General features: G+C 41.3%; 1 protein-coding gene across 1 annotated transcript in view; it reads left to right on the top strand.

Moving 5' to 3' along the window:
- POF1B (POF1B actin binding protein) overlaps nt 1–6643 on the top strand; it is a 34746-nt gene extending 28103 nt beyond the window's left edge. Inside the window, 2 exon segments of the mRNA XM_075940756.2 lie at nt 6543–6617; nt 6619–6643. Of these exon segments, the coding sequence (XP_075796871.2) occupies nt 6543–6617; nt 6619–6643 (100 nt within the window).
- The last annotated feature ends 5997 nt before the right edge of the window (nt 6644–12640 follow it).

The following is a 12640-nucleotide window of genomic DNA, read 5'->3' as shown; positions in this document are numbered from 1 at the left end:
TGCTTTTAAAATGTTTAACAACAGTGCTAAGAAAAATGTCTGGAGAGGATGCCCTTCATATAGTCCTACAGACTGTTTTAATGAAGTGTTCGGAGGGTGTGAAGATAAATCAATGTGTTCCTGCCTCTGAATCTCACTTGATAAACTCAACCAAAGGTTGTGTACGTCTGAGAAATGCCAGTATTCTTTGATTCAAATCTATCTATCCTGTTGCACTTTTTATTCAAAACAGTTGTATTTATGGTCAGAAAACTATCAATATACATGGCAACCTTTGTCATTGTGAATGCTGATTTGGATTTGCTTGCTTTGGGTATAAAAAATATAATACTGTTATATCCTTTATGCTCTTCTGAGTTAATCACACTGAAACTTGGTCTATCTACACTACTGAGTTAAGGTGACATAAGTGATAATATGTCAGCCTAATTTTTTAGTGTCTATGGTACAGCTTTTCTCCCACCATGTAAGTGCCCACTACACCTCAATAAGTTGTAGGTAGGATCAATGTCAGTGTATTTAGGATTTCTGCTTTTGTCAATTTAATGGATCCTATGGAGCTGTGAAATAAACAAGACAGCTGGGTCTCCACTCTTACACTCAGGTCAACTGCCATGGTCCCAAAGTGGGTTTCCCTGTCAGAAGCAAAAAGGTGCATGTGACTTCCCCCACGCTCCAGGCAAGGAGCTACATAGAGCTGAAAGCCCAGCCTTTTAGATCACGCTGACAGGAGGATAATGTGGACATCAGCCACCTCAATACTTACTGTGGACATGCCCTGAGAGAGCTGGGTTCTCTTCTGAATTGTGCAACAAAAAGGCCTCTCTGCTGTTTTTTTTTTTTTTTTTAAATTAGTCTTAAAATATACCTCAGTTGTGTATGCAGTGTTAGGGAGGTGGACTGATTTGTATTAATTTAAAAATACTGTACAATTCTAGTGGGTTGTGGGTTATGAGAGTGCTTATTGTAAGCATGCATTGGTTTAGTTAATAGCAGTGCTCTAAGAAAGCAAGCAGGGAGGTAACAATGGGTTACCTCCTGACAAACTGACCTGAAGTTTAAGAAACAACATGAAAACTGTTAGAGCGTAGTCTAGATATAGCCAATTTTCTAAAGAGGATATGCAAATTCAGCAAGATCTTTTCAAAGTGAAAGTAGTCTGGATGTGGGTTTTTTTCCAGAAAAGAACCCTTTTTCGAAAAAGCTGCTCTTCTTCAAAAAATGAGCTTTATGTGTTTTTTTTCGGAAAAGGGGTTTTTCCCGGGGAAAAAAAATGCGTCCAGACTACTTTCGCTTTCAAAAGTGTGATCGGAAGAAGATATGCAGATTCCCGTGGAATTTGTGTATCCTCTTTCGAAAATAGAGCGTAGTTTAGATGTACCCTTAGCTATGAAGATTCTTCATGCAGAATCCCCACAAGTTACACAGTTGTTTCGCTAAGGCTGGGGATCAAACCGGTAAAAAGGACAATACACAGTTAGAAACATGCTCTACAAGATCTGTAAAAACTTAAACAACTAATAGTCTTGTAGCACCTTGTAAAGACTAACAGGGAGGTTGAGGGAAGGGGAAAAAAGGGAGGAAAGAAATAGTGTGCATGCTACATGAAGCTAATAGAGAAGGTGAAAATTAAGTGCAAAATTGTTTTTGTTTTATGTTAGGATGAGGAATGTAGTGGGCCATCCAACCAATGTCTTTATTCATACTTTTGTGATAGGAATCAAACCTGTAAATGAAGTTAAGTTTTAAGGCTTCCCTGTGTAGATGGCTTGTGGAATTGGCCTGAAACAATACGATGACTTTGAGATCCATTAATGAGTGCCCGGGCAAGTTAAAATGTTCCCCAACAGGCTTCTGTGTGTTGCCTTTTCGGATATCTGATTTGTGTCCATTAATTCTTTCCCATAGAGATTCTGCAGTTTGGCCAATATACGTGGCAGAGGGGCATTGCTGGCATTTGTTGGCATAGATCACATTAGTCAAAGATCTGTACATTTACCTTTGCCATTTATTTTTGTCTTTTGAGCATCCCTTTGATTTCATCTGTAATACTAATTAATGGGTGTTGTCAACTTAATCTTCTATGATTCTGTGCAAGAAACCTCAGGAGGTCATCTAGTCCAACTCCAAACTAAATCATGCCAACCAGAGTTTTGTCAAGCCTCACCCAAAAACCTCTAAGAATAGAGATTCCACCATCTCCCTAGCAACTCATTCCAGTGCTTTAACACCCTCCCAGTGAAGCAGGTTTTCTTAATAGCCAACCTAGATTTCCTCTACTACAATTTTAGACAATTGTCAGATGCATTAGATCCATCTCCATGGACCTGTGAATGTCCAGCTTTTCTGAATATTCGTTAATCTGCTCTTTCTCCACTAAGCTACTCACCTCTTCCTCTTACTATGCTGCCAATTGCAGCAGTCTGGGAGCTGATCTTGTTGTGAAGAAAGACAAAAAAAAGCATTGAGTACTTCAGCTCTTTCCACATCACCAGTCACTAGGTTGCCTCCCTCATTCAGTAACAATCCCACACTTTCCCTAACCACCTTTTTGTTGCTAAAATACCTGTAGAAACCCTTCTTCTTATCCTTCACATCCCTTGCTAGCTGCAACTCCAGTTGTGCTCTGGCTTTTCTGATTCTACCTCTGCATGCTCAAGCAATGTTTTTATAATTCCTACCTACTCATCTAAGTTTCCTCATCTTGTAAGCTTCCTTTTTGTGTTTAAGCTCACCGAAAATTTGTCCAAGCCAAGCTGGTAATCTACCATATTTACTATTCTTTCTGCACATGAGGATGGTTTGTTCCTGTGCCCTCAGTAAGACTTTGTTAAAATACAGCCAGGTCTTCTGGACTCCTTTCCCCCTCGTATTAGCCTCTTGGGGATCGTGCCCATCAGTTCCCTGAGGGAGTCAAAGTTTGCTTTTCTGAAGACGAGGATCCGTATTCTGCTGCTTTCCTTTTCTTGTTGTTGTCAGGATCCTAACACAACTATATGGTTACTGCTGCCCAGGTTGCCACCCAGTTCTGTTTCTTCTACCAATTCTTCTCTGTGAGCAGCAGATTAAGAGAAGTATGATATTGATTCCAGAAGGAACAAAAGTCTTTGCATTTCTTGTTCTCCAGAGTGGTGAACAGATCTAGATGGGGAGTCTCCCACCTATAGAAGATTGAGCATATCACATCTTCTCTGACAGACCACTTGTGGACCATGAAGGTCCTATTGAGGGCATCTGTCAGTGTGTTCTGCAACCCTGGCAGGTATTGGGCCTCTTTGTGGATTTTGTGTGTTATACTATGGGTCATGGACTTTGCACCTCAAGGCAGAGGCTGGACAACCGTGCCCCTCCCTGCTTGTTTATATAAAACCATCGCGGTCCCATTGTCTGTACACACTGACATGCACTGGCCCTGCATCTGGGGTCAGAACACCTGACTGCCTTCAATTCCTTCACATTGAAGTGAAGCACTGTGCCCATGGGAGACCACAGTCCTTGGGTCCTCAAGTCCCCCAAGTGGATTCCCCCACCCTATGGCAAACTGCACCCCTTCTGACAGGTTCAGTGGGTTCATTCACCACCTGAGAGAATCTATCGCCCACTGTGGAATAGACCACCATTTCCAGGCTGTCACGTGTCTGCATGTAGACCAAGGTGAGTCATCCTTGAAGGGGACTGAGGCATGAACATGGATATCTGATCATGTGGCAGCATGATTCCATGTGACCTAGAAGTGTGAGGTACACTCTCGCCATTGTAACAGGACACTGGGTTAAGAGTGTATATCAAGTCCTGTATCACCGGAGTCCAGGTTTCCAGGAAAGATGCTCTCCCTTGGGTTGAGTCCAAGGTCTCCCCTATAAACTCTGTTCTTTGCACTGGACTCAGGACCAACTTCTCTTCGTTGAGAAGGATGCCCAGGGCTCTGAACAGCTCTAACGCAAGGCCCACGTGTGTGAAGTGGTTCTCTGGAAGTCGCTTTTAGCAACCAATTGTCCATATAGGGAAAACCTGGACCCCTCTTGTGCAGGAAGGCTGCTGCCACCACCATATATTTGGTAATACTCTTGGGGCAGTAGACAGGCTAAACAGGAGCACTGCAAACTGATAATGCTCATTTGCTACTGTAAACCTGAGGTAGCACCAGTATCGTGGAAGGATTGAAATGTGGAAGTATGTGTCCTTCATAACGAGGCCAGCAAACCAGTCTTCCAGATCCAGACAGGGAATTACAGTGATGGAATTAAGGGTGCCTCTGGGAAGCCGGGTGTGCATCCCTAGTGACTTCATGGTTTCCTGGAAGTCTTTGAGGGAATGCAACTTAGTCTGTCTGGTCCGAAAACTGACTCTTGCCATTAAAGAGGAGGTCCTGCAACATATACTGGACCTCTGGGGAAAGCCCTGAAAGGTCTGAAGCCATGCTGAATGGTGCATGGCCTCCCTCATCAACAATGTCTTTGCCACCAAGTCTGCAGAGTCTAGGGCTGCTTGTAAAGAGGTCTTAGCTATGGTGAATCCTGGTAGGAATCATGGGGCAGGAACTCCTTATACTTCGATAGCGCCTACCATTACTTGAATGCGTAATGGCTGAGGATCCCCTGTTAGAGATCCTCAGCAGTAGGCCTTTTGCAGATTAGACTTTTCTGCCAAACAGATCAGTTGTGTTGGCCTTAGGGAGCAGGGACCTGCTGTCCTTGTCTCTCCTTCTCGTTGACAGCTGATACCTCGAGAGAGGAGGGATGGGGATGTGAGAACCCATTGGAGGAAACGAAGTACCTTCTCTCAACCGGGGTCTGCCACAAATGTGTATAATTTGACTGAATAGTCTTTAGAACTGGTAGAGCAACCTTCCTCTTTTGACAGAATGTCCACTATGGGGTCCTCTGGCTCGTCTGTCTCCTCCATGGGGAGATTCATATTCTGGGCAACCCGTCGTAATAATTCCATGACTCGCTTGGTGCCCCCCAGGAACTCAGTGCCAGGGCCGCCGCCGGTGCTGATGGTAGTGCGCACTGTGTCAGTGGGGTCAATCCCTCTGAAGAGGAGGATGACCTGTTCTGGTGCAGTTTTGTGGACTGGGGTCAATGTAGCATTGCTGGCTTCCCCCTCTAGTGGTGTGGTCTCGGCTGTGTGGGTAGTTTATTACGCATCCTGGATGCCTCAGTTCCTGAAATTTTTATCAGGTCTTGGACTGCCTCATAGGTATCAGGCGTCAAGGGAGAATTCAAGACCTGCACCGGACTCGTGTCTCGGTGACAGGTTGTGTGCCAGACTCAAGGGCCCCAGTCCTGGGCCAGAGTTGATGGCAAGTCCTGGGCCTCCCACGCTGGGGATTGCTTCCACTGTGCTTGGTCTTCTCTTGACTGGACTTATGAGGCGCTCTGCCTCTGCCCTCTTTCCTGCTTCATGGTATCAATGAAGTAGACCTATTTCTTGGCGCCACATTCTTCAGTGATGTGGAACTCTGGTGCTGGTAGTCCTTAGCCTTTCAGCCTGCAGCACATGGAGGCTGGAGCACTCGATACCGAGTTGGCTGCAAATGCCGATTTCTTGGCCTGGGGAGGTTTCAGTGCCGCCTCTATATGGAGCTATTCTAGTCTATACTCCCAGTCCTTCCTGGTACGGGGCTTGAAACCTCTACAAATTTTGCACTTTTCAGTGAGATGTTCTCCACCCAAACAGTGAAGGCACATGTTGTGTGGGTCGCTTTTGGGCATAGGGCACTTGCACACTGTACATGACTTAAAGCCTGGGGCGTTAGGCATGCCCTGGCACCCCAGAGGGGCTACAGTCTTTGTGCACTTGTCTGCTTTTCCAGTAACGACAATGACTTGCTATTTACAAGGAAGAAGATGATGATGATTATGAGAGCTAAATAGTAGGGACTAGGTGCTTGCCAAGGCAAAACAGCTAGGAAGTTCTATTGCTGTCTTAGATGGTAAGAAGAACTAAGGGAAGGTTAGGGTTGGCAATGGTATATATGTGCTAATATAGCGGTGTTGCTATAGCGGTCTCCACAGCTGACCCTATGGGAGCTGCTAGGAAAAAAGTTTCAGATGCTTGTGCACATGGTGAACATACACCTGACTGAAATTGATGTGAATAAGCACCCGAAGAACCTAGTTTAAAGCGCTCCTCACAAGTTAGCAAGCTTGACTGCAAATATACTCCCTTCATTAGGTGTATCCCATCTTTTCTTAGCAGTCCTTATTTCTGGAACATCATACCATAATTGAAGAATCCAAAGCCCTCTCTCAGACCTGAATCATGGCATATAGTTTCTAATGGGTGACTGGCTGTAGAAGTGTATTTCCACAAGTATTTTTTTTTAAAGTGGATGCTTTTTTGAAGAGAGAATTTCCATTGGTGACCAATTGAATAATACTTTAAAGTCATGCACATATCTAGAACAAATCTGGGTGAGAACTAATCTAGAAGAGAGTATGGGGGGATGTTAGAAGTTTGGTTGTCTACGTTAAAATATAGGTGTTTAAAAAACATAGGCATTTTAAAAAGTTAACAATATTCTACTTTTTAAACAGGTACATAAACCAATATCCAATCCTTGGTCTCCTGTCTGATGACTTCTTGATGACATCATCAATTAGACAAACAGACTATTGAGGAAACTGAAGCAATGTAGAAAAACATGTAAGTTATCGATGTTATGCCATTACTTGTTATCAATGTGTAGATTAAGTACTTTAGTGGTATTTAGGGAGTTCAGGCTTTAAAGAAGCTGAAAATGGACTTGTAAAAAGCATTAAAGCAACAGGAATTTAAAAGCCTATTTTGGAGGTTTCTTTTCTATCTCAGTAAATAAAATAGCAAAATGAGCAACAAAAGCAGCTCAGAGCATGCACTTGTCTATTATGAAACTATGACATTTCTAAAGATGGTTTATGAAGGCTGGCAAAAAATAAATAGAAGAGCCCTCTACCTTTTCCTCTTTCCTATTGTACCTCATATTTTACAACTGTACTTCAGCTTTTGAAAGGGTTGCTATTACACCATAAATTGTACTGTTATGGGGTAAATCTCAATGTAGATTAAGCCAAATCAGCGGGTAAATCCAGAATTGAAAATGTGCCTTATTTCTATTATGTGCCACACCATCAATAAAGCAATTTGAATAAGCGACTCATAGAAAACTCAAAGCCCAGACATGAGTTTTAGGAGTCTTTTTACAATAGATAACAAGCTAGAGCAGTGCATAGGGGCTTGTTTTCAGATAGAAGTAGTTTGCAGATTTCTGGGAGCAATACTTTAACCCTGAATGTAAATTCTTCCGTACTATCAACAATAAATATACGCTCCTCACCCTAAATTGAGCTGGAACTTCATGCAGACCAAACAGTTCCTTTCACTGAAGACATACATACATGGCAGGTAGGAAAGACGAGGATTTAGGAGCATGGTAGATGATAACTGGGAGACTGCTCCTATGATGCCTTCTACAGTAGGAACAAACTCAGTTCTGAAGAGAAGAGGATATAAGAAAGTAGAAAGGTGGTAATAGTAAAAGAGATTGCCTTTTGCAAAGTGAGAGATGATCGCTGTACAGGAATTTAAACGAGGGAATTTTACTAAGAGTCAGGCTAAATATGGAAGAAACAATAAAAACTAAGCCTAGAGGAGATGCCAGTGAAAATGGATTAGACTTAATTTTGTAGAGAATGAGTTTGAGATGGCTGCTACATATAAGTGCTACATACTTGTATAAAGTAAAAGGAGAAGTTAAAGCTGTTCAAAAGTTAGTTGTGTTTGTTTATTTCACTACAGGAGAGCAAGAGTATTATAAGCTGAGAAACTGAGTTTTTGTTTCCTGAAAACACCAGGATAACTCCCTAAATGAAAAATCCCTCCTACACTTAATCCTGCTCCCAATAAAATCAACAGCACCAGGATTTCCTTCAAAATCTTGTATAGTAGAATCGCAGAATTAACTGACCAGTAAACTACACACCTCATTTAGAACCAGATGTATGCTATGAAGCAACAAAAAAGATTTTAAAAAATATACTACTGTTACGGGAAAGAAGCATTTTTCTTCTGCATAGTAAAGTTTCAAACTGTATTAAGTCAGTGTTCTGTTGTAAACTTTTAAAAGAACAGCCATAACATTTTGTTTCAGAGTTAAGGATAACCTCCATTCCCAAGATGTTCATAACTCTGAGGCTCTGCAGCAGGTTTCAATTGAAAAGAAAGGATTTCACTTAGGTTACAAACCTATGATAATATAGGATTATATTAGAAGTGTTTTATTTTTAACTCTAACAACAAATAAGATAAATTTCAGTTTGTTGCAATTACCACAAAAATTACCAGCTTTTAAGCAAATTTTTGTCACTGAAATGTGGTGGTACGTATAGTTAAAATTTTGAAAAGCACCTATGTGCGCAAATTAATGGATCTTTAAAGAATTACATTTGAGTAACATGTTATGATGAGTATCACAATCTTTATACTTAAAAAGTGCCTAAGGTGAGGGCCTGAATGGGAATTAAGGCTGTTCACTTTAGGTATCTGAATCGCATAAAAAGTCAGATTAAAAAAAACAAGTTTATTGCATAGATTTAATTGTAAGCAACAGTACATGTACAGAAAAATTATCACATATGTGAAATCTAATGTGATGTTTGTTTTGTGATGGAAATAACTTCCCCTCAACTAATTGCTTATTTCTTTTAGGAGTGAACAGATTCAGTGAAGGTCCCAGCTGCTCAAAAAAGCTCACCAAATTACTGTATTATTGCTTTACTTTCTCATCATTAAAAGGTTCAGTCTAATATTTAGAACCAGCTTTTCCCTGAACTTCTATCGAAGTGTGTGTGTTAAAAGAGACATGCAGTGGAAAATAATGGATTGTGAAAAGCAGTGGCTGACTTTACTTAAAGCAAGCAATTAACTTTATCTGATGAACATGCATTTTTCATAGTCTGCTTATTACAACCACTGTCTCATTTTCGTAACACAATACCCAGCATTACATGCAGTTAAATCTCCTACATTCTCTATGGAGATGAAAAGCAACTGGCCGAATCATTTATGAAGTTCAGTCCTTTCAGACCACACTATGTAAAGCAATAATTTCCATTCCTGTTACGTATTGCATACTAAGAAGAGTGGACCAACCTTTCTTCCCCTATTTAGTTTGCATATGGCATATTGGCTTTTTCTCTGCATGCATGGTAAATAATACCAGTTATGAAAAGTAGAAGGCAAAATTACATTGATTACAAATGATGTGGCAAAGTTTGATATATGCCTCTGTGGTAAGCCTATTCGCATATCTTGCAAAGGTATGTTCATGATGTTCATACCCCAAAAATGGATATTTTTATGATACACTTAAGTGTTTACAAGATTTTCTAGCTGTAGAAACTGGTATCGCTATTTTAAAGTGTGTTACTTTACTACTTCACAGAACTCACATTGGTTCCAGTAGTGCACTTACGTTTTCTCATCTGTCCATACTGAGATCAAATGCTAAGTGCAGCCATGAGAGGTGTATCTAGAACTTATGGAGAATACATTTAAAAAAAAATGCATACAGAAAACAAACTGGTATGTTTGCAAGATTATCTCAAAAATGCATGAAAAATTCTAAAGAAAAAGTTACCTTTCTGAAAACACAACATTTTTCTACATAAATTAACCAAAATGCTTTAACCTGGGAGCAATTCCATGCCAGATAATTTCTGTTATCCAGCTCCTCACTGTTGGGCCACAAGTGGTGAATGCTAGTTTACAGGATTATATTGCCAGATTAGCAGATATATTTTACAAAAAACATCTATAAACTTTTAAATTTAAGGCAACTAAGTTTTTAAAAAGTGCACTTGAGATCATATGAATAGGTTTTTGACTGAACGTTTATAAACTGAAAAACAGTTGCAACTATCCATACCATGGCATAGTTTAAGATCCTTGAAATTTACTTGTAAATCAAAATTTCAAGGATGTGGTGTAGAGATTCTATTATAGTGGGAAAAGTAGAATGAAAATAGTGCTTGGGTCTATCTATATTCTCTGTTGTTAAGGGAGCAAAATTGCTATTTGATTCAGGACCACAGAATGTGTTCCAGTGATTTTGGTATAAGTAATATAATGGAGTGGGGTTTGAAAGAAATACATAGATACCGGGAAGAGAGGAATTAAGGGATCTATAATACTTAAATAGGTGCGAGTTTTTCGTTGCTTTTGTAAAGGTTTTCTTTTCTATATTTCTGCAAACTAATTGTTATATTATAGGCAGTTGGAATTCATTTTATATCCACACAGATGGTCAATATGTGTGTTGGTGAGAGCACTTGTGAGCTATGGATGAGAACAGCTGTGAAATAAACATCTGTCTATTAATAAGTGTGCAAGTTTAATTTTCTGTTAACAAAACTTGACATCGATGCGTCCGCCTGCTTTAAAAAACTTCTAATGTCTATCTTTTCATTCTTAGATACATTAATTGACTAGGCTACTTTATACTACATTTTTATTTAACACTGTTACTAGACACCAAATCATTCTGGGACAAAGTCTTCAGAATGATCAGGTCATCCACGCAGGTTCTAAGGATAGTGGAACAAAGATAGCAGAGTATGCTGAAGGGTTCTCGGGGATAAAGCCATACTCGCTTTATAGTCCTACATGCTGCAGACTTAGGGTAAGCACTAAAATCATCAATATTTTTAATTTTGAGAACATCAGAAATAAACAGTTACTGCCTCCCTTCTACCCCAATGTTATGAAAAAAATGAAGACTAACACATGGGGCAAAAATTCCTCAAATTGAAGGAATCCTCAGTGTGATCATTCAAATGTTCAGTAGTGACAAATCCATCCACCCTTACTCAAATGGCCCACTGACATCATCTCTGATTTCACAATTTCAGACACACTGAAGTTTGAATTGGTCACAACTCAAGATTTGCTTCATTCCAAAGCAACTTCCCCCATTAGGGCTTGTTTCTATACTTAAGAAGTTTTTTCATACGACAGGAAATTGCTCCATCAAGCAACCATCATTCTTTGATCTGGGCTTCAGAACAACACTGGTGGAGTTGACAGCTAAGGATGACAAAGGTGGGCAGCAAACCGTGACATGAACTTCAGAACACAATGAGCATTTTGTCACGCATCTTAATAGGAGTAGGATCAGACCCCGCTTTCAAACTCCTGAAAAATTAAAATATGAATAAGGCGACATCTACTGCACAATGTTAGCCATGGATAAGAGAGTATGGGGCTCATCAGCTTCTCTCTGTAGAGATAGGACCTTTAAGTTAATTATAGAACATCTGACAAATTAACTTTCTGCAAATTATTGAAATGACATTTACACCGTTTAAAATAATTCTCATCTAGTCATGATGCAAATGTAAAGGAATTCAAAGCATTACAGCGGGGTCTGGGGAGCCCCAGCAGTGACTAGGAACCCCTGGCAGAAGCAAGGCCGGTGGCTGCTAGGGCGACCTGGCCAGGAACTCCCAGTGGGAGCGGGGCTGGTGGCTGCCTGTAAGCCCAGCCAGGAACTCCCAACAGAAGTGAGGCTGGCAGCAACGGGAGACTCAGGGCAAGGAGTCCCACAATCCTGAGAGGTGCCCAGGAGTGATCTGGTGGTCAGCAAGGGAGCATTCACCTCTCCTGATCCTGTAAACCCTCTGGTTTGGCAGTGCTCAGGTCCTGAGGGTGCTGGACCAGGGAGGTCTAACCTGTAATAATTAAAGGCTGCATTTCCCCAAAAGAATGACTCAGGTAAGTAACCCAAATTCTCTTATCACAGACTTCCATGTTTATCCGGGCTAGTGCAACCACATACAATTCATCCTCAAAGCAGTACATCTTGGCAGCTCAGAACCACCCACCTTTAGGTCCTGTTCCTTTTGCTGACTTCAGAAGCCCTCTTCAAGGGATTCATCATTAACACTGGAAGGGAGTGTGTCAGTTTGGATCACAGAAATCCCTTTGGGTTGTCCCCTGGTCATAGACTCATAGAACTGGAAGAGACCTCAGAAGGTCATCAAGCCCAGCCCCCTGCTCTAGGCAGGACCAATCCCAACTAAATCAACCCAGCCAAGGCTTTGTCAAGCCGAGACTGGAACACCGCTAGGGATGAAGACTCCACTACTTCCCTAGGTAACCCATTCCAGTGCTTCACCATCCTCCTAGTGAAATAGTTTTTCCTCATATCCAACCTGGACCTCTCCCACCACAACTTGAGACCATTGCTCCTTGTTCTGCCATCTGTCACTACTGAGAACAGCCTCTCTCCATCCTCTTTTTGGAACCTCCCTTCAGGAAGTTGAAGGCTGCTATCAAATCCCCCCTCACTCTTTGCTTCTGCAGACTAAAGAGACCCAACTCCCTCAGCCTCTCCTCATAGGTCATATGCTACAGTCCCTAATCATTTTGGTTGCCTTCCGCTGGACCCTCTCCAATGCGTCCACATCCTTTTTGTAGTGGGGGGCCCAGAACTGGACACAATACTCCAGATGTGGCCTCACCAGAGATGAATCAAGGGGAATGATGACATCTCTGGATCTATTGGCAATGTTCCTCTTAATGCAACCTAATATGCCATTAGCCTTCTTGATTACAAGGACACCCTGTTGACTCATATCCAGCTTCTCATCCACTGTAA

This window comes from Pelodiscus sinensis, chromosome 13 (genome assembly GCF_052426305.1).
Source record: "Pelodiscus sinensis isolate ZL-2025 chromosome 13, ASM5242630v1, whole genome shotgun sequence".
Taxonomy (NCBI): domain Eukaryota; kingdom Metazoa; phylum Chordata; order Testudines; family Trionychidae; genus Pelodiscus; species Pelodiscus sinensis.
The sequence above is the reverse complement of the archived record's forward strand: the minus strand, read 5'-3'. Positions and strand labels throughout refer to the sequence as shown.